General features: G+C 37.7%; 3 protein-coding genes across 3 annotated transcripts in view; 1 reads left to right on the plus strand and 2 right to left on the minus strand.

The window, feature by feature from the left end:
* The window catches only part of ndst1b (N-deacetylase/N-sulfotransferase (heparan glucosaminyl) 1b), a 92,848-nt gene extending 90,708 nt beyond the window's left edge, over positions 1-2,140 (minus strand). The window contains exons 1-2 of the mRNA XM_066645771.1: positions 2,020-2,140; positions 378-727 (exon numbers count right to left, since the gene is read on the minus strand). The gene's annotated coding sequence lies outside the window, so the exon portion shown is untranslated. The remainder of the gene's footprint in view (positions 1-377; positions 728-2,019) is intronic.
* An 8,591-nt stretch (positions 2,141-10,731) lies between these two features.
* Positions 10,732-17,682, plus strand: rbm22 (RNA binding motif protein 22). The gene is made up of 11 exons (XM_066645850.1): positions 10,732-10,857; positions 11,767-11,820; positions 12,062-12,091; positions 12,221-12,353; positions 12,506-12,606; positions 12,740-12,912; positions 13,576-13,776; positions 14,420-14,584; positions 15,593-15,675; positions 15,982-16,113; positions 17,090-17,682. The coding sequence occupies exons 1-11, from the start codon at positions 10,804-10,806 to the stop codon at positions 17,236-17,238; spliced, it is 1,275 nt and encodes a 424-aa protein (XP_066501947.1). The 5' UTR covers positions 10,732-10,803; the 3' UTR covers positions 17,239-17,682.
* A 394-nt stretch (positions 17,683-18,076) lies between these two features.
* LOC136668368 (myozenin-2) lies at positions 18,077-24,787 on the minus strand. The gene is made up of 5 exons (XM_066645852.1): positions 24,712-24,787; positions 21,684-21,838; positions 20,728-20,818; positions 19,694-19,859; positions 18,077-18,283 (listed from the first exon to the last, which is right to left on the minus strand). The coding sequence occupies exons 1-5, from the start codon at positions 24,785-24,787 to the stop codon at positions 18,100-18,102; spliced, it is 672 nt and encodes a 223-aa protein (XP_066501949.1). The 3' UTR covers positions 18,077-18,099.
* Positions 24,788-27,672: the final 2,885 nt, after the last annotated feature.

Genomic DNA, 27,672 nt, shown 5'->3' on the forward strand with positions numbered 1-27,672 from the left:
TGAATATCCTGCAATCATACCCTCCACTGCAATAGGAATCGTACCTCAGTATTTCCTTTACATAAAAGAAGGTATCAAAATATTCAGGCTCATATACGTAGCATTAACAAAGATGATATAGTGAGCAGGCCTAGGGCACATTCTAGCTCATAATAAGTAGCTGGTAAAGGAATTTTTCCAGCTATATCCTTTTTTTCGAGGGAATATTTCATACGTTTTATACGGCAACCCACCACAATGCTCTGCAAAATCAATTCTGGAAGGGAACATGTCTGATGAAATAAAAGCAAGCATTGCATATTCTCACAGACAGAGGCATAATATTTAAAAAGCCACAGGGACCCAAAGTTCACCTCTCAGAGGCCGGAGACACTAACCTCGGGCAGTCTGGAATCTTCCATTACTGACCGGAGGTCTCACTCTCATTCCCTGTAGCATTGTTGACGGGCTCTTCACTTCTTTATTGAAATACTCCATCTGATATTTATCTTGCTGGCTGTGGGACTGAGCTATTCATGTCTATGCTCTCTTGCCTTCGTGCTCTCTCTCTCTCTCTCCCTCTCATTCAAACCTAGTAGAGATGTACTGCAACCTGAACCAGGCAGGGGTGTTCATGTCTTTTCAACTGTGCTGTCTCAAAGAGCCCATCTTTCTCACTATAGACACTGGCAAACTCTCCACCTTACCCAGGTGTGGAACTGAAGAAATGTCAGCTCTGTCTTAACCTCTGAAAAGAAAAGAAAAAAAAGAAGAAAAGGGGGAAAAAAAAACACTGATGTCCCGTTACTCAAATGCAGCATTGTGTGCTTGACAAAGTACTGGACAACTACAGCATGCAATCGTCAAATGAAACTATTGTACTATGTCACATGTCAATGTTTTCTGAGAAACTGCATCCCAGTGATTGAATAGTCTTCTGCTCTGAAAAAAATCCCCACTGTCTCCTGAGCAAAAGAAAGGATGGTTATGAAATCACAGCAATGATATTCAACACCCTAAAACCAGTTATTGTGTATTCATAGAGAATAAGGAATGTTAGTTCTATGATATGCATGCTGTTTCTTTCAGCTGCTTTATAACTGAGGCCTTTTCTATTTGGACTTCTTCAAAAGGTGCTTAGTCTATCTAATAATCTTCATAAGACAAGTTAAGACTCTCTTCACTTTATCAGCACTTCAGCATTTGGCTTATAATGCAGCTTAGGCTTATTCCAAAGTCAAGCCTGAGTAAATAAACATTGTTTCACGCAAGCACAGCAAAAAAAACCTATTAACATAATGAGATATAAATCTATGTCTATATCTCCAAGCCTCAAAGACAGATTATCTGATGCATCATGACCACATCTGATACAGTACAATACACCATCCAATTTCTCAGGTTCAGTTCAAACATTAGGCTGACATCACATTTGCACTGCCTGTAAAAGAGATGGGGCTCTTTCTAAAAGACTTCTTGTTACCTATGCAATCACCTCAGGCAACCAATGCTACAATCAGAGTAAGGCTACACCTTCACAGAGCAGCTTACTCACAGCAAAGCCATAATAGCGACTGTGCCAAACAAAACTCTACGTGAAAAAAGACCACACCCTCCACAGAACAGTCAGGAAAAATCATTTATGAGCTTATGCACATGTGTATATTTCTATCAGACATAACATTAAAAATAACCTCTTTATTCTACACACATTTCCTATTTCATCAGCTCCTCTTATCATATAGGTTCAGTTTGTAATTTTACAACACAGACTGTACATTTTAGCCCCATTTCACCCTGTTGTTCAACAGATAGTGACCCAGCAAACCACCACAGACAAGGCAGTGGAGAACCTGCAGTGAGACTGGCGTTGTGATGTGTTACCGTATTTTGACTGTACATGTAGATCAGATTCAACAGTGCCGCTGGAGTTTTTAAACACTGTGCCCACTCACTGTCCACTCTATCTAACCTGTTTCTCCACCTTGTTGTGTAGAATCAGAGACAGTACCTCATCTGATGCTGCACAGTTTGTCTCACCTTCTGTCTAACCCTCCATCGGTGGTCACAGGATACTTCTGGCGGGATACGTTTGGTTGGTGGGCTATTCTCAGGTTACCACCGACAGGTTTAAAATCCAGCAACACTGGCGTACCTGGTCAACTCATCGCAGCACATCACCGATTAACACACCACCAACATATTAATATCACTGCAGCTGACCCACCACCCAAATAACACCTGTTTTGAAGTTGTCCTGACAACTGAAGAACAGTTAGAACGGGGTCAACAAGGTTATTCAACAGTTGCAATACAATATGTAACTGAATATCGATAAAGTACATCTTTGTAGTGAATGGTACGTTTTTTTTTAACACAACTCTGATTGTTATTGTGGTTTGAACGGATTTGTATAGTAAATAATATAGCTTAATTTGCTTTGGGCATGTCACGACACCTGGTTCCGATCACATCCCGTGTAAATATAAAAAAGGTCTGATAAATCATCTACAGCGAAGCGTTTCTCCGTTGTGTTAAATCTGACTGACTGAAACAAACACATAAAAGTCTGTAAAATTCCTCTTTAAAAGAAGAATACATTGTGAGCGTACTCTGACCAAGTTGGTGTTGAACCGTTGTACATCAACAAAGGTAGTGGATAAATAGGAGTGGGCGACTACACGCCGTTTTAATAACTTCTAATAAAAATTCTGCCGGTCGTGAGGGGGTAGAATAAATGTCAGGAAAAAATACTGAGTGACACGAAGCACAAAGAAATACTGTCAAACCAATGAGCTTAGTGTCTTCATACATCCGTGCGTTAGCCAGGGATTAGGGGCTAATTTACCTTGCTAACGTGCTGTCTGTGCCCCTTGCTCCCTGTGTAGTACACGGCGTGGGTCACGAAATAATGGTTTCTATGCCTAATATCAGAATCAGTGTTTACTTTAGCCAGTCATAAGCAGCTCGACTCAATTTAACAGCCCGTGCACTTTCTAAGGCGCTGAGTCCATAGTTTCACGGCCTATTTAGTGCACTAGTTAGGGTCCGCGGCACCATTTGAGACTCCCCCCTTGTGTCGGCTGGCTAAATCTGAAAACTCAACGGTTTCTAACAGTAAAGTTTTGTACAGTATGGCTATCTTGTCGGTTAAATTTTTGCCCTAGTTGTCTACACTTTACTTAATGCTTAACTTTTACTCTTAAAGCTGAGGTTAAGTGTTTGTATAACAAACTAGCTTAGCTGACGAACCAATCTCTTTAAAAGAGTTCCAGTCTGCAGACAGTTAGCCGAACAATGGAAAAGTAACTTCTAATTAAGGGCTAGATACTGGACGAGTGCAAGAGCTACACTATCCAGTTATAGTATTGGTTTAATGAACACTGTTAGTTCGTTATTCCTTCAGCCAGCTGCCTAACTACACAGCACTAAGCAGAGAGCGGTAACGTTAAGTTAGCTTGTCCTGAGATGGACAAGAGGCTACTACTAGATTTCCACATTGTTCTCCTCTCTTTCTTTTAAAGCACAGTCTGACTAGTTGGCCGTCTGGGTCAGCGTACTGAGGAAATCACCACTTGTTCATTGGCATTTGTTTAAGCAGCCATTTAGCCACCAATGCTACATACCCATAACATTACCGACTGCTAATGTTTCCCCCAGAATCGGATTGCTGCTCGTATGGCTGCTAGCGAGGCAGCCTCTCAGCCATCCAACCGTCCATACCTAAATATAAAGAATGCGCTCACCAGTTCAGAAACCGTAGAGTGCAGGATCCTGCATAAATCCACAGTGCTAAGAAATGAATGAACCGATAGGAACGTTACGGCTGCCTATTCTCAGCGCCTCCACCGACTCCAACAGAAGTGGGGCGTCCCGGTTTAAATGTGGAGAGGCTTTCCTACTGGCAGACCAACACATAAGTCTCTCTCTCTCTCTCTCTCTCTCTCTCTCTCTCTCTCTCTCTCTCTCTCACATTCTCATATTTTTAAAGGGTGCGTACGCACAAAACGACACAGATTTATAAAGAAATACACAAAGAAATCTAAGTGATTTGTCAAAACATCCATGTTGTTAAGTAATAATTACAAGCACGTCTGTGCCTGGTCTGAATTCTTAATATAAAACATGTTTGTTCCTTTTTTAAAATGTAATCACAATCAAGGAATCTTTTAAATTGTATTTAACATTGTATTAAACATTTTACATTTTTCTAACATATTGAATAGGGATATCATTAAAAACAACACTTCAGTACCATGTTGATGCCAAAATTCTGAAAACATGACTGCTTGTGCCCTGTGAAGGACTGGCGCCCCCTCCAGGGTGTGTTCCCACCTTGCGCCCAGTGATTCCAGGTAGGATCTGGACCCACCGCGACCCTGAATTGGATAAGGATTACAGATAATGAATGAATGAATGAATGACTGCTTGTCTTCTATGCTGCTGAATAAACCACTGCATTATGTACAACTACATGTAGATTTTTAAAAAATTGCATTATGGACACCAATTACCATTTGCGGTATTGTGACACTCTTAATTCTTACACCACTTTGAATATTTTACACACCAGGTTTGACCCACGCTTACACACATGTAACCACAGCGGGAATTGGTGGCATCATATGGCAAAATAGAGAATTGCAAATAAATGTGCAAACCTTCCTCACAGGAGTAACACAGATTTGTTTAATTAATTTCATGTCTACTTTATACTCCAGCTTGTTTTTGCTTATTTTGCTTAACCATGCATTTTAATCAAATTAAAAACTATTAAACTCCATAATAGATAGACAGTAAATCATTCTACTTACACAGAATCACAGGTCTCATGCGAAAATGCAGAAGCCCGTATTTAAATATTCACGAGGTTATTTTTATGGATCATTTATAGGTGTGTGTTACGGAGGCGGGTTCATGGGCACAAGTTTTGAAAAAACAATTGTGATTTATAAAGAGAAAGCGTTCAGGGGTGCGTACGCACGGTTTTATAAATCTGACCTTTTTCTGGCACGCACAATTTCACACCGCAATCCACGCAGAGTTTTATAAACGAGGCCCCCTGGAATACAGCTGCACTGCATCTGCACGCCGCTAGACGGCGATATACGATTATACTCACTAATGAAGTGCTGCGAATGAATAAGCTCTCTATATATTCTTTAATTAAACGCGACGCACCTCATGAAACTGACTTGTCCTCATTTACATACACTTCATTTCATACAATATATGGACAATTGTATTGGGACACACCTCCTTCAGGTGTTTCATTCTGTCATTAACAAAGGTGTATTAAACTTTGCACCTAGCCATGCAGTCTGCTTTTACAAAGAAACATCTGTGGAAAAAGTGGGTTGACCTAAAGAGCTAACTGAAATCGAGCATGGTACTGTAAATGGATGCAATAGAATGCCCCTATTGCAACAGGTCTATATTTGGTGAAAGCCAGGAGAATGTTACCTGTCTGTCTGACTGCACTGTACCATCTGTAAAGTTTGAGGAATAAAGCTATTGGTTGTTTTTCAGCATTTGGCTTTTGTACATAGATCCACTGAGGGGGATTCTTAATGCTTACTTGTACTTAAACTCTTACTTGTAAGAGAGATGTATGCTTCCAAATCTGTGGGAACATTTTGGGGAAGGCCATTTTCTGTTCCATCACAACAGTCCCTCAGTACACAAAGCCATAAAGGCACTTTTGGGTGAGTTTGGTGTGGAACAACCAGACTGGTCTGCACAGAGCTCTAACCTAAACCCCATTTGGGATTAAGTAGAATGTAGACCCTCGCGTTCATCACCAGTGTCTGACCTCACCAATGCTGTTCAAAATGAAAGGGCTAAAATGGAGCCCCTCCAGGGTGTGTTCTTATCTTGCGGCCAGTGATTCTGGGTAGGCTCCGGACCCACCACAACCCTGAACTGGATAAGTGGTTACAGACAATGAAGGAATGAATGAATGTTAAATATAAACAAATAGTCCAGTGGTGCAGAATGGTAGTGCCGAGGTCAGTAGGGTGATGGATGTTGGGAAGAAGCTGGTGTAGCTGGTTCTGACGTAGATGCCTCTGTATCTTTTCCTGGATACCAGCAGCTCTTGTTGTTCCATGCTCTGTACGCACAGCGCACATTGTTGGTCAGTAGGCTGTTGATGGTGCAGTGGTAAATGTTTGTGAAGATCTAAGAGATAGTCTCCTCAGGAAGTAAAGACACAGATAGGATGTCATAGAATGAGATGTAATAAAATCTCCTGTAGTTGCAATATATAGGTGCCCCAATATTTTTTCTGTATACTGTACACATATACTAACTCATAAATTCAAACATTCTGTCACACATTCTAAAAAAAAAAACACCCCACGAGCTTCAGTAACATTCAGTAACATATTCTTTGAAGAAATAAAAATAGACAAAAAACACACACACACATTTATATATGACTCATTACTTTTACAGCATATCTATTAGGTGAAAATGGGATAGTGTTGACATACTTTGCTGGTAAAATAATATAATAATAATAATAATAATAATAATAATAATAAACTAATAATAATAATAATAATAATAATGATAATAATGATAATAATAGCAATATAAATAAGTTTAACTTGGAATAATAATAATACTTCATATATAATATTTGCAATATAATATTTATATAAAGACTATGACCTATATATTTCTACACCTTTATGGTTTCAAAATGATTTGACTTGTAAAAATCAATTTTTGGTCTTTTTTAATGAATCAATTTTTTTTCTGCAAATGCAAAGCAATTTTTTAGACATGAGGCTTGTGAGGTATTTGAGTTAAAAAATTGAGTTAATGGTAAAACAGGGAATACTTAACATTTACTATTTATAGCCTAATGGGCCAAATTTCAAAATCCATTGCATGACTTGACAGGCCCAAGATGGCCTTAAATGATCCAGTATAATGTGTCTAAGTATTCCTCTCTCTCTCTCTCTCTCTCTCTCTCTCTCTCTCTCTCTCTCTCTCTCTCTCTTTCTCTCTCTCTCTCTCTCTCTTTCTCTCTCTCTCTCTCCTTCTCTCATCTGATTCACACGTTCAAATATAAAGTCCCTATGTAGGCAGGAGTCTTCATGTTTCTATCTGTGCATCTCAAAGAGCACATCTTTTTTTTTCACTGAATCACTATAGAGATTTCTAACCCCTTCACCCTTCCACAGCTTTAAAGATGAAGAAATCTGATCACTGCCCTAACCTCAAAAACAAACCACAGGGGATGGATCTGGTTACTCAAAGGTTCAGTGTCTCTGAAAAGGTATTGGGTGACCACTGCAGTATAGCATCAAAAGAGAACACAAAAGTGCTATAATATTTGAGTCAAGCCAACATGTCTGCACACATAACTGCCAAGAAATATGGAATATCTTGCATTTTTTAAATACTGACATATGGATATTTTAAAAGAAAATTGAACAATAATCTATATATAAACTATAATAATAAATCACATTTCTGTCACTGTATTAATTATTCATAAATTAGGTTGATTTATTCTACACAGTTCTATAATGAAAAACAAATATTCACCTCTCCATCTGGAAAAGAGAATGTAATGTACCTCTGGAGAACACAACTGGACTTTAACACCAGTGTTGTGCCTTTAAAGGTACACTGTTTGTACATTTAGTGACCAATAATGTACCTCTACCATCCCCTTTTCTGAGAGTGTATATGTGTAGTATTAAAAATAACAATTTTAATTTTATAAAAAAAATATATTAGTACATATTAAGTATTAATAGGCTATTTTCATGATCACCAGTATCACAATCACCATCTTTAAACTGTTTAAACAAGGTATTTTTGGATCTAATGTCATCACCAAGGAAAAAAACAAATCAATGCACATGCTTTAGCAGAACCTTTTTCTTCCCTGGAACAAATGCAGGGACAGAAAAGTTCTTTTTTTACAATTTCCATACTATGTAATTTTTAAGTTATTTTCGGATTAACAAAATGGCAACTGTCATATTTAATGCTATGCAACAGATACCATAAAATGACAAAATAGAAGGAGAACGTTTGAGTATTAAATTACAATTATACAGTACATTCCCATAAAAATACTTTAAAACATATGTGTACACATGATAGTTTAAATAATTACTGTTTTATAAAATGTTATGATTTGTGTCCTATGTGTTAAATTACTATTGGTAATCATATTAAATTAATGTATCTTAAAACGTTTAATAATGCATGATGTTTACCTTAAAGTAGGAAAGCCTAGGTAATTGTAATATTAAATAATAATTAAAAAATGATCATAATAATACATTTTATATGAAAAGGAGCAAATCATTTCTGCTGTTTTAAGTGGATGACTCTTGATCTCCTCCTCCCCCAATACATCTGCCCACTAATCATTATATAAAGTACTTTCTAAGTCAGGCTTACGTCTCCATTAGTGATGATTCCTAATCGCTGATATTCAGCCAGACTCTTCCTGTTGCTATGCTGATAAATGCATGTGAAATGAATTAAAATGTTTAATCCTGTGTACAGCAATATATTTTTTACACACTCAATCGCTATCTCCTGTTTCTCTAGAAATTCTCTGGAGTTCTAGACAGTGGCCAGAGCTGGGAGTCAGGGAGGACTCTGGAGCTGTGTGACAGCTTCAACACTTGTTGTACCAACATGCAACCCATCAAAGTATTTATAAAGGTCAAGTGGGAAAGGATGTGGGAATATGAAAAAAAAGAAATCACTGCACAGGGCTGTGATTCTTTCTTTCTGAAGGAAAAATATATAAATAAATTCATTGTCTGTAACTGCTTATCCAGTTCAGGGTCGCAGTGGGTCTGGAGCCTACCCGGAATCTCTGGGCACAAGGCGGGAACACACCCTGGAGGGGGCGCCAGTCCTTCACAGTGTGGCACACACACTCACACCTTTGGAAACTTTTGAGTCACCAATCCACCTACCAATGTGTGTTTTTGGATTGTGGGAAGAAACTGAAGCACCCGGAGGAAACCCACGCAGACACGTGGAGAGCACACCAAACTCCTCACAGACAGTCACCCGGAGCGGGACTCTAACCCACAACCTCCAAATCCCTGGAGCTGTGTGACTGTGACACTGCCTGCTGCACCACCGTGCCGCCCCATGTAAATACAATAATAATAATAAAAAAGATCTGATAGTGTCAATAGTATGTTATACTGTAAAAATTGATAACAAATTTGTTTGTTTATTTAACAATTTATTTGGTTCTGCCCACACATCCTTATTGCCAAGCAAAACACAAACATTATCCTTCATACTAGTTTGCTAGTTTTTGTATGTCTATGCTACATTTTGTATAATGTTAATTTATCTGTATAATGATTTAAACCAACGACAAAAAGCCTCCACAGAGAATCTTTTATGTTTTGCCCCTCCCCTATTGAGTGTCCACTGAATGTGGGTGAAGTTTTCCTGTGAGAATATAAATGGTTAATGTCAAAAGTCACAATATCTGCACCTGTGTACCTGTGTGTACCTGTGTGTGCGTGTGTGTGATTGGGGTGAAATATGTCTCACAGTTGCAAACAATGAAATACTCTGACATTTCTGATACCCTTTTACCTCCAGTTTGACTGCAGGGTCAAATTGACCAGAACAGTATCTATGTGATATAAACATGCAGGGGGTGGTTGCAAATATGTGAGAGGAACCATTTTCATATTATATGTTAATTACACTAATTAAGGCAAAAAAAGACTGAAAAAAAAATAATTTAAACTACATTTCCTAGATCTTCAAACTTTAAAACGGGTCAATTTGACCCGCAGCATAACAGGAGGGTTAAAACATAGAATGAAATCCTTCCTTCAGGTTATTAAAAATGTCTCACAATTAATTTTTTTCACAGATATAATAAATCTTTCTATCTTAGGGTCTCCATAATTACGCAACAAGAAATTAAAACTGCTGAACCAATAATTTTTTAGGTGTTTTTCTCCAGTCAATGCACTGCCCAATTTATTTTCCCTATTATAATATAATAATTGACATATTATTATTCATGTCAAATGGGAATCTGTGGTGTCCAACCTACAAACAGACCATCCAGTCAGCTTTGTTGCATCTTCTGTTGCATCTTATGCAAAGTGCAGACACTTTGGAGCTGTCTGAAACTCTCCAATCAGTGCTGGACCCACCTAACTCTCTTCAATCAGAGCGCTGGACATGCGTTTATGCGAGGACAGACACAAGGTTAAACAAAACAAAACAAACAACAATCAGGGCAGAAATAAGTGTGGTGAGTAATAATAGCATAAATGAGAACAGAGAAACAAGAGAGCCAGTTGAGGATGGCTATAAAATCCAGAGTTTTTCCCCCTTGCTCCGCACTCCTGGGCTCTCATGCTAAACTGAGCGGCTCATTCTCATTTAAAGGAATATGCACTGAAACTGAACAAAGTCTGAACAGGACTCTTAAGGGAGGCGTTAACAGTGCTGTAATTCAAATCAGAATATCAGAGACCATTCTATAAACCACTGAGAACTATGTTAAATCATGTAAATGAGGTATAAATTAAATACCACCTCATAAGGCATGAGAACGTATTCCTACGTATTCAATGTCTTGATCATACGCTTTATGAACTAGTTCCCACATCTTAATTTTATTCTGAAACAACAAACAAGCAGGAATCCAGGGATGTGCTGCTCGCAGTAAGGAGGATAAAGCTGAACCGCTTGCGGTCGATTTATTCCTCCGGTCAGTAGGCGGCGGTAGTGCCTACCACTTCGTGTAGAATCTTGAACAAAAACGGCTCCACTCTCCACTCTCTTACAGAGGAAATGGCGACGTCTTTAGGAGCTAATACATACAACAGACAAAATTGGGAAGACTCTGTGAGTATCATCCACTCTGTTAATACTTATAATATTGCGCTCTGTGTAAGGTTTTCAGAAACACAGGCTGTTTCTGTAGAGCTGTGTTCAGTGTTTGTTCAGGGAACCGATACGCAGTTGAGCTCTTTCACTGAGCTAACGCGTTGCTACTTTAACGTTAAGTCAGCTTCATACAAACATGGATATATATATAAAAAAACTAAGTCCAAAGTAAGACATAGTATTAAGACATCTTTTATCATTTGTTTCCGCTACGAATCAGGTCAAATGTAATTGATTTAGTAAAGTCAGCAGATACAGGCGACACTTAAATCGGTTTCTACGATAAAACATGACGGTGTTTATTTTATTTTTAGAATTTCGATAAACTTAATAAATATCCATATAAAGTGAATAAATTTAACACCCTGAGTGTATTATGTAACCTAATTATATTACAGCAACAACAAAATTCTTAGAATTCCCACTACATATAAGCAAATATGGAACCAGGAAAATAAACCATGTGCCAAATATAGTATAAATACACCAATACATGTCCAGAATGATACAAACTCCACTTTTAGTTTGGTCCGTGTGATGGAAGAGTGTGATGATCCAGAGCTAATCATCCAACTTCAGTATCTGACCTCAGTGAGGCTCTTGTGGCTGATTGCACTTGAATTGTCATAGAAATGTTAAATCATTAAGTGCTATACTTTTCAAAATTAGAGGCTCCCAGCTGACAAAAAATGTTTCTTGTTCCTGTGTACACACTTCAAAAACAAAGTCAGTGCTGGTTTTAATGATACTATCTAAACACTGGGTTACAATTACCCTTTATTTTATTACTATGGAATTTAAACCTTTTTATGGAATACTTGTTTTGTTACAGGAATTCAAACTGTGTGTATATATTTGCCTTTGCAGGACTTCCCTATTCTCTGTCAAACATGCTTGGGTGAGAACCCTTACATTCGAATGGTGAGTATGCAATATTACACTTTTAATATTGTCCTTAAAGACCTATTCAGAAGTATGACTGTTGATCTTATCATGCTTATATTTATTTTTTATATATATTTCTGTAAGTTAGCTCCTGAACGTCTTGTTTGAAGTGTTTAATTATGTCTATATGTCTAAAGCATATGATGTAATTTGTTATTATATGGCCTCTCTGATAAGCTGGGTATGTCTTATTTAATTATTTTTATTATTATTTCAGACCAAAGAAAAGTATGGGAAAGAGTGCAAGGTAAGGTTATATTCATTATCAAATATCCATGTCTCTGATAGAATTTGAAAACCATTCTATCAGAACAGGCTCACCACATATTCTTATGGACTGATTTTTTTATTATCATTTTTCCCTGCTCTGTTTTAGATTTGTGCACGTCCCTTCACCGTGTTTCGCTGGTGCCCGGGTGTCAGGATGCGCTTTAAGAAGACTGAAGTGTGTCAGACATGCAGTAAAATGAAGAACGTATGTCAGACCTGCCTGCTGGATCTGGAATATGGTAATGCATAGACCTTATTTTTCTTGGTCTTTGGTTGACAGTTGTTCATGGTTTGTCCTCACTGGGAGTCACTGTAACTTTTCAGTGAAAGTAGCAGGTAGAATTCGCACAAAGTTCACAAGATTTTCATTTGTTTTAAACCACCAACATAGGGTTACCTATTCAGGTCAGAGACACAGGGTTATCTGTCAAAGACGAGGTGCCAAGATCTGACGTGAACAAAGAGTACTACACTCAGAACATGGAGAGAGAGGTAATTGTATGGTTTGTTATATCTGTTATTTATTTATTAATTTATTTAGACAACATTAGTTGAAGTTTTTCACCTTTTGATTGATAAAAGAAAAGTCTCACTCATTGCTTTGTCATGATTGTGTGATTTGCAGATTGCTAATTCTGATGGCACACGACCAGTAGGTGCACTAGGGAAGGCCCCTGGGTCCAGTGATATGCTGCTGAAATTGGCTCGTACTACGCCCTATTATAAGAGGAACAGACCACACATTTGTTCTTTCTGGGTGAAGGGAGAGTGCCGGAGAGGAGAGGAGTGTCCTTACAGGTGAGCTACACACTAGGTTCAGGGTGAGCTACACTAAACTCATTATTTTCTCTCATACTTAAAATATCTCTCAAGTGACTTCTTACAAAACAAATGGAAAGGTTTGTGACACTCATCATTAGGGATGGGCATTTCACTCGAATTTTAAAGGTTTTTTGAATAATTATTTAATTGAATATATTACACACTCTTTTTCTCTCTCTCTCTCATTCATATATATAATAAAAAAAGTCTGCAACATGCTTTGGTTCCTCTGAAAGAGTTTAAAGATCTGGTGACCCTAAATATGAGGCACAAGTAACAGGAACACTTTATTTTTAAAGGTAATTTTTGCTTAGTTGTCTGGTTTCATTATTGCTTCTCAGTTTTTAGCGTTTTTCAGCGCTGAAATTGGGGAGACACTGACAAGGAGGCAATATGTACTCTAAGTGGCCAGCCCTTCCTAAAGTTGTTGTTGTTGTTTACTTAATTGTCATTATTTATCAGCATATCTTAGTAATTACCCACATTCACTACCTGTATTGGAATATTGAACATTTTATGACTAGGTTTTTTTTTTTAGGAAATGTGATTATATTTATCAAGGATCCTCTGGTCAACACTACTGTGCTTAATGATGTTCCATATTGTTTAATGCTGTCATTTTTGACCACATTATACTAGGCATGAGAAGCCCACTGATCCAGATGACCCACTGGCTGACCAGAATATTAAGGACCGTTATTATGGCATCAATGACCCTGTGGCTGATAAGCTGTTGAAGCGAGCCTCTACCATGCCTAGACTTGACCCACCAGAGGACAAAACAATCACCACACTTTATATCGGCGGACTAGGAGAGACCATTACAGATTCAGAGCTCAGGTGAGTGTTCTTCATCATTAAAGAAAGAGTGCATAGGTATTGTAATGTACAGGAGTTATTTGGTGTGTGTAGTTTGGAATAAAGAAATGAAATAAGAAATGTGATTCTGGGTCGGCTAATGTCCCACAAAGATCTAATTTAAATGAAGCTTTTTAAGCAAATAATGAGTAAATCATTTTTAGGTCAGGATTTGACTGAGCATGGAACTAAATTATGGGGAATGATTGGATTATCACCCAATAGTGTATCTCACGATGACAAATTTGGACGTGGAAATATTACAATCAGAAAAATGTCCGATTTGTTAAGTCTATAAATGGTGTTTATATTTTAACTTGTATATGGGCCTCCACACGAACAAAATGGACTTTTGTTTGTTTTCAAGCTTTCGTTCCAAACCATGAGAAACATCTAATATTTATAAGAACAGTGATTTTAAAAAATGAAACATTTTATCTAAATATGTTTAAGGTTTTCAGATGCCATTTGTGGATTTTCAGACAGCAAAATATATTAACATTTATCTGCCAAGTGCTAATGTCTTTTGTTTCAATTGTATAATGACAGAGAGAACTTGGCAAAGTGTTTACTTTTTGTTCTCGCATAATTTATTTATTTATTATAATTTTTTATACCCCCCCAGAAATCATTTCTACCAGTTTGGAGAGATTCGTACTATTACTGTAGTTCAGAGGCAGCAGTGTGCTTTCATCCAGTTTGCTACCCGTCATGCTGCAGAAACAGCTGCAGAGAAATCTTTCAACAAGCTCATCATCCATGGACGGCGCCTCAATGTCAAATGGGGCAGGTAAGCACAGTGGAAAAACTTTTGAACCAGTATCCATTCTTTATGAAGAATTATTTTACCCACTTTTTTGGTTAATCTTGGGATCTTTTAAAGCTGAAGTTAGAGGTAGCAGTAGGTGGCATAATGTAGTTCACGCGTACACATGCACGCACAGACACACCAATGGAGCAGTTCTCAGCACACACTCTGGACCACCTCTCTGATAACTGGGAGTAAGTCAACAATGGACAAAAATGAAACCACTGGCGAAACTTTACTAAAAAAAAAAAAAAAGAGCACCGTTAAGACCATGATTTGTTTGAGACAGGCTGCTCTCCCTCAACTGGAGGGAGGGGTAGATACTTCACAACTCCTAAACAGAGAATGTGCTTCTCATTGGTTGTCACTTTTATTTAGCCAATTAGGAGCTGGACTTAGCTTTCTATCAGTTAGTGCTGCAGCCAATGGAGTCACAGTCCCCCCTACAGGGGATTGTTGGTTTTATGGTGGCGCTGAGAGAAACAGGTCATAGATTTAATGGGGATCAACAGGTTGAATGGGGATCGGTGCAAAAAAAAACCTCGATCTGGACATCACTTTCTTAGATGTACAGTTTATTGCAGTTAGATGCATGTTCCTTTTGGTGTTTAAAATAAACACTAATACTTCGCCATTATATTTTGTTATGGTTATATCATATATCACCATTTCTTTTAGGCATATTGAGATATGAGTTTTTTTTTTCTTTTTTCTCGTCATATCGCCCAGCCATAGTTTGAAGGTTTCGAAAATTTGTAACGGGCAATCCTGGATGCAAGGATGCCATTTGCCTTTAATGAGTGATAATGTAGTTAAAGGAGTTATACAGCAGAATATTAAGATATCACGCAATCATGAAATGAATGCGCATATTTGTTCACTAAAACTAATGTACATCATTATATAAAAAATAAGTACTAAAGATATTCTTTGTGCTTGGATGCTGGAGGTATATCTTAATGATAACACTTTTGCTTTTGCATGACATAGGTCCCAAGCAGCCAGAGGGAAGGAGAAAGACGGCGTGAATGAGACTGGAATGAGACTGGAGCCTGTACCAGGCCTCCCAGGAGGTAGGAGCACTGGAGCCTGCTTCTGGGCAACCAGTCAAACATAAACTCAGTGACTGTTAAAAGGATTATAACATCCCTTATATTAACTGAATGCTAAAGGGGATTTTGTCGAGCTACGGTGAAAACATAGGACAATGCTGTTTATTATTGATTACTTTAAATCTAATGCATTTTTTATTTAGAATGAATATGTAAACCATTCTACATAAAGTATAGTTAACACACTAAATTTATTCTTTAATGCTCTGATAATGTACCTTGCGATTATGCCTCAGGTGGTGTCTAACTCCCTGCTCTTTTCAACAGCTCTGCCTCCACCCCCAGTGTCCGATGACGATACTTCAGCCAACTATTTTAACTTGGGCCCTAACAGTGCTCCTGCAGTCATGAGTTTAGGAATCCCTCCTCCACCTGGTGTAGCCATGCCTCCACCTCCAGGTATGTCTTTCTCCAGGTCTAGAACAAAGCCGTTTCATTGTTTGGCTGATAAATATACTGTATGTCTAATTTGTTTTCATAAATGCTCACATAATGTTCTCTTTAAACTTGGTCAAATATTCATCATGACTGTCCTCATAGAAATTATCTCAAAGTGCTTAAATATAATGTATTTTAAATAAGTTAACTAAAATATCTTTACATTATTATTATTTATTAAAATTGTATTTATTTTCCCCGACGATTTAATAATGTATCACTAGTATATTAAGTTGCCACAGAGTTACAGATTTGTTGGAGTGTATCAAAGTGTGTGTGTGTTTTAAGAAAAAACACAATGCAATTGGTTATTTTAAATAACCAACCATACTGTTGAGATCTAAGCTACCTCATGTGCGAGTTCAGCTGTGGCAGTTTATATTTACCTTTTTTTTTTTTGAGTTAATTTTGTTATTCACCTATTGGGCTTCAAAGGGGAAGAGTTGCTCCTCTTCAGAGTGAGTTGTTTTTTCAGAATAGAAAACTCTCAGAAATGTGCAGTTCTCACGAGTTCTCACGAATCTTTGAATCAGATTGTTAAGTGGGTGGTTTATATTTATATTATTTAAAATGGGAAGGAACTGTGGGCGTGAGAAACAGCAGTTTGTTTTTTTTCCGCCTGTAACTCTTAAATTAAATCTGACAATTAATTTGAGGTAAACCAGGCATGTTTGTGTGAGACGCAGGCAACTCATCTAAACATGCAGGAATCCAACCCTCTGGAATTGGAGTTTCTCCATCCTGAATAAAGAACATCAGTTCTTAAAGCTCTCATTTCTTAAACTCAAATTAAATAGAAGCAACATACTGTTGTGGTCTGCATAATTTTTAGATGAAAAAGCTGTTGCACGTCCTCAATTTTTAAAACCATTGTTGAACATATCTGCTTAGGTATAATTCTGATGTCCTGCTGATTGACTGTCTTGCATTTCTGCAGGTTATGGTCCCCCTATGTACCCCTCTATGGATGCCATGGCCCCTCCCATGCCCCCTCCCATGGTCATGAGGCCACCTGGTCAGGTGCACTACCCTTCGCAGGATCCTCAGCGCATGGGTGCCCATGCTGGACGCCATGGAGGCCCCTAGATGATCTGGAAGCTACCTCACTGTGTGCAAGAATAATTCAGGCTTTGCCTTATTGCCTGTGCCCTCGTTTTTTTAAGTCTTTTTGTATCTTTAACCTTTTATGGACTTGTTCACACAGTGTTCTCAACTTAATGCAAATATCTCTTGGACTTACAGGCTTAAAATAGTAGATAATAAAGTCCCTGTGTTGTGGAATTTAGAAGTCAGACATCCCTTTTGTCATTCTAATTGGTTTTATATTGTGACATGTTTTAACATTGGTGTTCGTTACTCTTATAAATCCGTTCTGCAGACATTTTTGATCATTTGCTTTTCATTGAATGAAATGTATATATCATGCTTTTCAAAACAGTCCTGTTTAAAATCTCACATAGTTGGTTGCAGTGACCAATAAAATCCACATGGGGCCAATGTTGACCACACTCAAAGTCTGCAGGCATCTGCTCTCAGCGTTTATTGATTATTATTATTATTTATTTATTTATTTTTGTATGAATGAGGACTACTTTTTCATTATGGCACTTTTTGTGGATGCATTAGTTATGCTAAGTAGAAACAGACATACTGCATATTTTTATTTTTTTTTAAAGTTACAATTGTCTGTAAATGTCTTAAATTATTTTGCCTCAAATTTGTAAGGCTGTGAACATGGCTTCAAAAAAGCCAGTAAGATGTGTTGAAACACACATGTGGACTTTAATTAGCAGGCAGTAATTACTGCCTATTGGCTCAGATTGCAATTAATGTCAGATTGCTGTTCCATGCATACTGATGAAGTCTGCAGGATCTCAAGTCCATGTGATGGTTCTCTGTACTGTTCAGCCCCTATGCTACTGTGAACACTACTTCTCAGTGGCAGTTTCACAGATCAGCTGTCTCTGCTGCGTTCTGAGCTTTCCAGCCGGCAGGTGCGCGATTGAAGTTGGGTCGGTCACACATTCTCTCCCAGGTGAGGTTAGGTTCTGTGAAAGCTTGAAGCCTTTCAAAGCCAGGCAGTGGTAGCGTCTTCACACTACCTGCTGTTCCTTCAAATGGCATTGGAGCCCTGTCAGACCGGAGAATACTGGTTAGTGTTTGTGTAATTAAAGCCCTAGCGAACCTAAATCTATTACTGCTTTCTAAATATGGTGCACTGAAGTAATGTGGTACAGGCATGTCCACGTCTCTGAAATACAAACCCAGTCCCTTATTCAGCTAAGCATTATTTACTAAAAAAGCAAAGCCTTCCCAGAAAAAGATGTCTTGATTGGACCATGTTGCTCCGCAACGTGCATATCATTCAGCGTTAATGGTTCTTTTGCAGATTATAAATGCCACCTGCACTGATGTACTCCCCCATATCATCACAGACGCTGGTATTTGAACTGTGTGTTTTTAAGAAGCAGGATAGTCCCTTTTCTCTATAGCTCAGATGAGGCAATAACATAAAAGAATTTCAAATTTTGATTTATAGAACCACAGACAATTTTCCACTTCACCTCAGTCCATCTTAAATGAGTTCAGGCCCAGAGAAGGCAGCAGCCTTTTAGGATAATACTTGTATACCTTTCCTTCTTTGTCTTTGTGAATTTAATATAAATTTGTGGATGCAGTGATAAATTGTGTTCAGACAAGTTTTTTTTGGGAGTGGTTTCTTAGCCCATGTCGTGATTTCCACTACAGAAACTTATATTTTTAATTCTGTGCCACCTGATGACTCAAAGCTCACACCCATCTGATACTGGTGTTTGGCTTTGACTCTTGAATATAGAGATTTATATTGAATCTCTAATTCATTGAATGGTATTTTGTAATATAAATGATTAAATCCCCAGGATGGCTGACCTTCACTTTCCCAGGCCTGTAGCATGGTAGTACTGGGGTGTCTTAGCTAGCTAACATGGTGGAATTAGCAATGATTAATTTATTTGCCAAATTAATGGGTTAGTGCTTTTAAGAGCAGACTGAAGATCTTTCAGTGCTTGGGAAATGTTTAAATAGTGTCACTGCTGGGAGCCAATGTACTGAGCCAAGAAAAGAAATCTTGGTGAATCTCACCTCATGTGATCTGGATTATAGCAGTGGTTCTCAATCCTGTCCTGGTGGGCATCCACCCTGGATGTTATAGTTTTCTCCCTCTATCACACTCACTTCAGAAGTGGTTGGGAATTAGCTTATAAATTGCATTGGATGCGTCAGGAGCAGAGTAATTTCTAAAATGTTCAGGGCAGTGGCCCTTCAAAAGCAGGATTTAGAAACACAGCTTAGACAGTCATTAGCTTTCGAAATGTCTTCCATGTCCTGGAAGTGAGAAATAATTCAATCACAAAATGGGTTTATTAGTGTATCTGCTGTAACCATGCAAGGGTACATCTGTATAAAATGATTTTAGACTCAAAACTTTGGTAGGAATTTTACTGCACCATTATGAATTGCCTACTGTTAATGTATAGAATTGTATAAGGGAATAGCCTACCTGTTGAAGCATTTGTAGCTGGCAGGTGTGAGTTTCTGAGGAGGCTCTGGCAGATTAGCTATCAATGCATCACAGTTGTTTTTTCCCCAGGGTGAGCTGTAGGACTTGGGTACTATTGTAACATTGAACTTCTCATGAGGAACCTCCCTGAGAGGCCCAGAATAACCTAAATTGTGAAATAACAAGGGGAAAAAAGCAGCTGTCGATGATGATCGCCTATAATTCATACTGATACTACAAATCTATAATTTATTTGATTAGCAACAGTGCTGAGATTTTGGGGTTAGAAATAGAGGTAGAGAAAGTGGTTGGTTTAGTAATATGTTAATTTTAGTCACATAGATTTTTAGTTATATAGTTTTACTGCTAAGTCTTCAGTTCAGCCATGTCAGAAATTGAAATGTATAGTTGTATTTGGAATTCCCATGTCATGATCCTTTTACTATGAGTTTTGCTTACCTCCACAAACAAAGTCTGTTGAAACCAGCATAACAGCCTTTTGCTGACAATTCATAGACAGGCCCATGTCCACAAATTTTTAGAAGACTCTAGATATAGACTGGCTGTTAGGGTGACATTTTCCCTAGCACAACTTGTTGCATCCAAAGGGAAACAAAACGTCTGTGATTGATTCCATTGTTACTTCTTAAAGTGATTATGTTGATTAAGGACTTTAGTTTAGTTCTTAAAGGACTAACCAATGGAGAGCTTGCTTATCTATATATATATATATATATATATATGTCTTCTATGTATGTATATGTCTTCATGGATAATAATCAGTTGGGCCTTTAATGAATTTAACCCAGTTCTTTTCCATGAAATTGAATGGTGAATCAAGAGCAGCACTGTTGAGTAAAGTTGAATTTTAAATGATCATTTTAAATAATTAGGTTTTCTTGGAAGGCTTTTAAGGCTAAAATGATTGCTCTGTGGTTGAATATCAATTCAAGACAAAATGAGCAACTTTAGTGGTTCTTACAGTTACATGAAGGTGAACAGACTGGCATTTGGTGTAGTACCCATATAATCACCTGGTGCAAGAATATTTGGATTTCCAGTTTTATCTTTCTCAGGCGGTTTGATGTCAACCTGCTGGACCTTTGCCTCCTCCTGATGTATGGGCTGGGAAAAGATAAGTTATGTCAACATTCACAGGCTAAATTCACTTTGAAACACCTTTATGTTGGGAATTATGGACTACAGTCATCAAAATCTTTTCTTTGTACTATTTTCCACATTGGGAAGACATCACAATTACAAAATAACACATACACACAAAAAAAGCAAAAAAACCTAACTACATTTCAGATTAATTTATTCATTATCCTGCATCACACACACACACACACACACACACACACACACACAAAACCCGCCACAAAAGTTTAACAGAAATTTACACAAAAGCCTCAATATAATAATAATAATACTTAAATTTTTTTTTTTTAATTTTGTAAGTTTCATTTTCATTTTTTCAAAGCTATCTGTATGGATATTTTCCATGCCTCTAGTAAACACACCCAAAGTTGAAATTTAGAAGTTTATGAATCTGTTCATAAAATTTTACTTTAGGTTTCACATTTTCACGCGATTTCCCTTTTATCTTCTTTAGTAACAGATAGTGGAAGTGTGGTCAGGAACAACTGCCAAAACTGAGAGTTTTGGTGTTCTAAGTTGATGCATGGTTTATAGGAAATCAATTATAATAGTATAATTTAATTCTCATATACAGTCTCCTTAGAAATGTTTCAAGAAAAATTTCTAACTTGTACTTAATGGCTGTTTAATAGAAAAGGAAAAATTTTCCTCACAGTACTAAAAATCTGAGCATATATTTCAGCCTCTGTTTAAAGAGATGTAAATCTCTGCCTTGGACTGCAGTGAAGGTAGCAAAGAATAACATTAAACTGAATGTGTGAACTGTCCATTTGTCCTGATTATGTGTGCAATAATGATTTCATTCACAGTGCTGTGATTTTTAACTCACACACTCTGATCTTTCTCCAGTACTCTCCAAAGTGAATTTCTCTACTCGCTTCTGCCTCTCCATGAACATTCTGGAGCCTCGATTTGATTTTAGCTTCAACTCTTCTATCATCACATCCTGAGGGACACTGATCTTCTTTCCCAGGTCTAGAAGCTCTGAAACACATCCAAAAACAAGTCACAGGTTTGTTAGACACACCTATATACTTAGTTATGTAAGTGCATTTTGTAGGCGGTACCTCATATTTATACATACCCGGTTTGTGCTGTTTATCCTCTAGCCCCTGTTTCACTGGTCAGTTACTGACCTCAGGACCCCTTATCTCTGGATATTTTTTTTTGGTAGGTGGATTATTCCTAATCTAGCAATTAAATTGATGTACACTACATGGATCCAAATACTGTGCACCCTGAACATTACACCTACAGGAGCTTTAATGACATCCCATTTTGTATCCATAAGCATTATTATGGAGTTGGTTCCCCGTTTTAGCTGTAATAGCTTCCACTCTTCTGCAGGTATTTTTCCCCATTCATCCAGAAGAGCATTTGTGATGCCTCAGCATTCGCCGACTCCACTCTCTCACTTTACATAGTCTGCCACTTTGTGGCTGAGTTGCTGTTGTCCCTAAACACTTCCATTGCTCAATAATATCACTCACAACTGATAATGGTGTATCAATGAGGAAAGAAATTTCACAAAGCGGCCTGGCAGCAATGGTGAAATCCTATTTGAATATCATGCTCAAATTTAGTAAGCTCTTTAGACTCATTTTTTCACTAATGTTTGTAAAGGCAGAACATCAGAACGTGTTGCATGAGCATGTGTACACAAACTTTCATCCATATAGCTAAGGTAAAAATTCGAGCAAAAGCACTGTACTGTATTGTTCTAAGTCAGTGTGTGTCTGCCAGTTACACACATTGCCACTAGTTTTGGCCAGGTAAGTGTATGTTGATTCTCCACAATAAAACACAACTCATCAGCTTAATGGGCCAGAAGAAAACAAATGCCCTGATCTGTCACATCAGCCAATAGACACCAGTGTAAGAGACCAGTTTCTAGCATTCTCAGCCTCAAACAGCTGAGGCAATACTGGTTGGGATCGAATTTGGGATCTCCTGATGATGGAGCCAAAGCAGCACTTTGGAGCTCCCATTCATTTATATCTTTATTGTAATGTAACTATAAATTGCTGTTCATAAATATGTCTGCCAAATGTGTAAATGTAATGAGTAAAAAGAATTAGGACTTGTTTTTTTGGGGTCCTTGAAATTATGGTAATACAGGCATTTTGGAACCATTCTTTAAGAGTAGCATACCCAGCTTTATAGCACCATTACACTATTTACTAGCTACTTTATGAATATGAAAGCTCAGTAGATAATTCACTCATAGGGCTGAACAGCAGTCAAAAAGAGACCATTTTTCATATAGGGTTTATGCTCATGGCAGCAAGCTGTTTTTAACAAGTTGTTTACATATGACAGCCCTATCATAAATATGAGCTTTGGGAAGTTTAATGATGCCCAGACTTGGCTGTAATGTGGTTAGGGAGGCTTCTATCATTGTTTGCGGTCATTTATTAGGCAAGGGTACTGCGCTTTAGACGATATTGTTTGCATTTCTGTCAGACCTCCGTTAATGAGCTTCAGATTATATTTGTTGTTATTTCCTGAGAGAGATTTTTTTATGGTGACTGTCCTAATTTTGCCTCAGAAACACCTGCAAATTGCTCACCCAGGCCTTTTCCCCTTTCACAGCCCACTGGATGTCTCAAATTGCTTAGGAAACACGACAGAGTGCCTTTAGAGCAGAACGAGGCTGGCATTAGAATGTACAGGATTGTATAAGTCAAAATGTAAACTGTAAACTGAGGATTTCAGCTCTGCATGATTTTTTTTAATGGGATAAAGCATGTGCTTTATATTTGAAATGTGTGAAACTAGTTATAATCTACTTGGACAAGGATGAAGTAGTCCAAGGAGAATACATGAGAAAATCTAAATATCTATTTTAAAAAATTACAAGAAAGTGGGACTCTTAATCATGCAAGTTCTGATAGACCACCAGAACAACTGACATCGTATAAGCTGTGCTTAAATCTCCACTCGTATTTCAAATCTGAAATATTAATGATTTGTTCGTCTGGGTCTGAAAGAAGTCATAACTCTGAAGAAACAATTACATCAAATCAAATAAAATGCCCAAAACACCCCAGAGTCCAGAGTTGAACATGATTTAATAAAAATGTGATGAATAGGAATTTGAAAAAGACTGGAATATGGAGGTGGTGAAAAATAACTCTGCGGATCTTTTTGAAAGACTTTGGAAAAACTAAAATGTTAAGATGAGTAAGGATTAGTTTTCTTTTACATTTAACAAGCAATTAATTAGATATTGGTTTACTAGCTACGTGTTAATTCTGATTTTTTCTGAATCACATAAAAGTGATCCTGTTGAACAGTGGCAGAATCAGTAAATCAAATCAACACCCTTATAAACCCACCTATAATAGGTATGTATACGAATGCATGCTAATAATGCAGTAGCATTTGTCACCTTTTGGCAAAAAAAGAGGCACCTTTCTATTATACATTCTAAATTTCATTCACGGTTGGACTTCAAAGACATTTCCAAAAGCATTCCCCTGTCTTGACTGTCTGGGCTTGGGCCCTACAAGTCTAATAACACAACTGAATCATTAAATTTGACACTGGTGTCTGGACTTATTTGGTGCCTGATGGTTGTGCAATCAGCTCATGTTTGAGAGGCTTCCGGCTCTTGCCCAATTATAGGAGGTGGGGGTGTGTGAGTCATCGTCCCCTCAGACGAGGACTATTAGACCCCTGCCGTGATATTACATTACACGCCATACTCATACTGCGTCTGCTACCAACTCCTCCCACATAGTGGAAATATGTCGAATTTAAATGTCAATTTATTCCATTAAATTGTCTGTGTTTTCTCTCTCAGAAGCATTTGAAAGTGTGTTCTGCAATTGTTTGGGTTATGTGCTGTGACATACCTCCTTGTGCCTCCAAGCACAGCGCTAGGGCCTGCTGCTGTCTCTCTTTATCCAGGTCTGTGTATACGACACGCATGATGACCTGAGCAACAGTCACCAGAGAAATAAAGTAAGAACCAGTGCAGTGGTTAATTTGGCTGTTCATTACACTCAAAACTCCACCTGAGTTAGTACAAGCTATATTCATTTGTTTTCCCTCTGATTCATGCCCTAGCTGAATCATTGCTGTATCTAGATACGAAGAAAATCTGTCATTAAAATACACTATTTATAACTTTAAAATAAGCGAACATTCATCAAATGTAAAGTGTATTTCATGTTTCCAAAAGAGACGTTTTATGGCAGCAATGATATATTTCTAGAATCCATAAAAAGAGTTCTACTTATACTTCCATTCAAATGTTTGAAATCACTTGCCATAGTCATAGTTACTTTTATATTATTTATTTGTTTTATTTGATGAATACACACTGCATATTTAATGGAGGAAATAAATGAAAATGTGGTCCCTCATTTTACCAAGTTTATAAATTGATTTTGATATTATTCCACTAGTTATTTTAAGAATGAAATGACTGATGGGCCAACATTTTAACTGTGATTATTTTAATCAAGAAATAAATATAACCAGCTCATACCTCTGAAGTTAGTCATGATTACAAAGAGCTGCTCTGTGCTCTCTGCTCTGTAAAGACACTGAGATTCTGGTGAATGCCTTCATTACATCCAGATTACTCTACTGAAAATCTCTGTTCTGTGGTTCACCTTAAAAACCTTGTTGCTCTCTCAAGTGTGTTCAGAATTAGGCAGCCAGAGTCGTAATGTCCACCCGTGTTCTTTACCAGTTACACTGGCTACCACTTACAGAGCATGTGTTCTATAAAAATCGTGCGGTTCGCCTTCAAATCCGTGCATGATTTTGCACCCTGTTTCTGAACTTCTTCCAAATGTTCTGTGTCACATACTAAGGTCATCAAATTTTGCTTTTCTAGTTGTCTCAAATTCAGGATGTCCACTGTGGGTGGTAGGTCTTTTAGTAATGGTTGTGAACACCTTAACTTAAATTGGCATGGTAACAGCACTATATAAGTCTTTTATATTAATCATGAAGCAAACTCATTTTCAGTAGGTTCCCTTTTGTCACCATTTTTGTGTCCAGAGTTGTGATTAGACAAACTCAGACGAGGAAGTAGAAAAATTTTACGTAAGGTGCTAGTACAGAATCAGAATGACTGATTTTATCCTATGTTTTCAGACTTAGGCAGACCATAAAACATTGACTGTGTTGTTTTATTTCACAGTTTGTGGGTTGGTAGACATTCCAGACCAAAAAACTAATGTTAACATGCACTGAAAGTCAGATTTTTGTCATAGTGTATCAATTACAAATGAGCAGAATATTAGCATCATATCATGAATATAATTATTCATTTATCTGCCATTTTGTAGCATGGAAAACATTGATTCCAAACCTTTTTTTTAAGTTTATGGCTGAGTGATGTCATGCCCTGACCTTAAAAAAAAGTAGTGGCAACTAAAAATATTCTCATATCATGCTTATGAAATCATGCTTATGTTCCAGACTAAGCCTTTGCTGTCTGACTTACCAGTTTATGAAGGGAGGGTCTCTTTTCATATATTCATGCAGAAGTGAATAGATGTGATCTGCTCTATAGCACAGAGTCTTATGCCTCCGAGGGACAGTGTGAGACCCGCCGAAATGCCTTTGGTTAGATCACTGGCTTATTATAGAGCTGAATGTGCTGTAAGGTTAATAGACTGGCATTAGCACCATATCCTCACTATTAAAAACATGATCCATAGAGCCAGCCGCAGAATGTCCAGTAAACCCGAGATCAGCTTGCTGAACACTGAGTCATGCCTAAGTCTGTCCTCACAGTTCAAGATGGCATTTAGAGAAGAATCCCTGTGGAAATATCAAGTTATCCCTGCCTCTCCTCACTCACTTTACCTTTCAGATCACTCATAGCCAGATACATACACCAAATGTCAAAATGTCTGTAGACACTCTGTATAATTAGTGAATTCTGCTACTGTTTGATTCCCCAATGTGGACACAGATGTTCTGTTCTTAACAGTGTGATGTATAAAATGAAATGGAATGTTTGAAGTTCTGCCATTATGCTTAAAGCCAAGCATCGGTTAGAGGGGTATAAAACTACAAAGCATTGTCCTGTGGAACATAACTGCATTCTCTGGAGTTCTCAAGTGCTATCTAATATATTTTGGAAGGTTGATTGTGGTCCAGAACTAATCATCCAGAATCAGTAGCAGATCCCACTATTGCTTTCAGGACTGAGTGCAATAACCTGCTTACATCAATGTTATAATGTAATGTTCAGCCTTCCAATGGTGTAGATTTGCTCTTGACATTGGAGGGGACCTATGAATCTACTACTCACCAACCTCCCATTCCCCCACCCACTTTGCTCCATGATAAAATGAAAATGTAAGAGAACTGACATATTTACAAACAATGGTATTCATAGCCATAGACGATGTTAGCCTGCTGTTATTATGAGGGACTCATTTTAGCAAAATTGACTTTAAGTGGCTTACATGATTCTTTGAAATATAGTTCCTTATGTCCACCTTTTTCTTTTTGGCTGCCATTCTCGCTCACTTTTGATACCCATGTATCACCCACGATGCATCTGATTCTTGCACAGTAATACTCGCTTAGGAAAGTTTTCCTTCCAGTTTTGGCGCTGCTAACAACCAAACTACAGAGACTCACGTGACAGCAGGGACAGGCACAGACAATCACACTGCTCATATGTGTTACGGGGCGGTAGGACTCAATTAGAGAATGTGGTTTAACCCTTTCTGTACCTCTAGGTTAATTAGACATTGACAGATTTTTATTTTTATTTTTTGGATGGGATCAAATTATTGGTGAGGACAGTTCTATAAGCGCTGGATATATAACCCCAATTACAA

The sequence above is a fragment of the Hoplias malabaricus genome, chromosome 15 (assembly GCF_029633855.1).
Source record: "Hoplias malabaricus isolate fHopMal1 chromosome 15, fHopMal1.hap1, whole genome shotgun sequence".
NCBI lineage: Eukaryota > Metazoa > Chordata > Actinopteri > Characiformes > Erythrinidae > Hoplias > Hoplias malabaricus.

Excerpts from the sequence above, each read along its gene's own strand:
- LOC136668368 (XM_066645852.1), bottom strand. The coding sequence starts at position 24,787 with ATGCGTGTCGTATACACAGACCTGGATAAAGAGAGACAGCAGCAGGCC. Across the intron at positions 20,819-21,683 it reads CTGGAGAAAGATCAGAGTGT|CCCATACATCAGGAGGAGGC; the intron begins GTGAGTTAAAAA and ends ATCTTTTCCCAG. Across the intron at positions 18,284-19,693 it reads AGCTACAAATGCTTCAACAG|GGCTCCAATGCCATTTGAAG; the intron begins GTAGGCTATTCC and ends CCGGTCTGACAG.
- rbm22 (XM_066645850.1), top strand. The coding sequence starts at position 10,804 with ATGGCGACGTCTTTAGGAGCTAATACATACAACAGACAAAATTGGGAA. Across the intron at positions 12,092-12,220 it reads AGTATGGGAAAGAGTGCAAG|ATTTGTGCACGTCCCTTCAC; the intron begins GTAAGGTTATAT and ends GCTCTGTTTTAG. Across the intron at positions 16,114-17,089 it reads AGCCATGCCTCCACCTCCAG|GTTATGGTCCCCCTATGTAC; the intron begins GTATGTCTTTCT and ends GCATTTCTGCAG.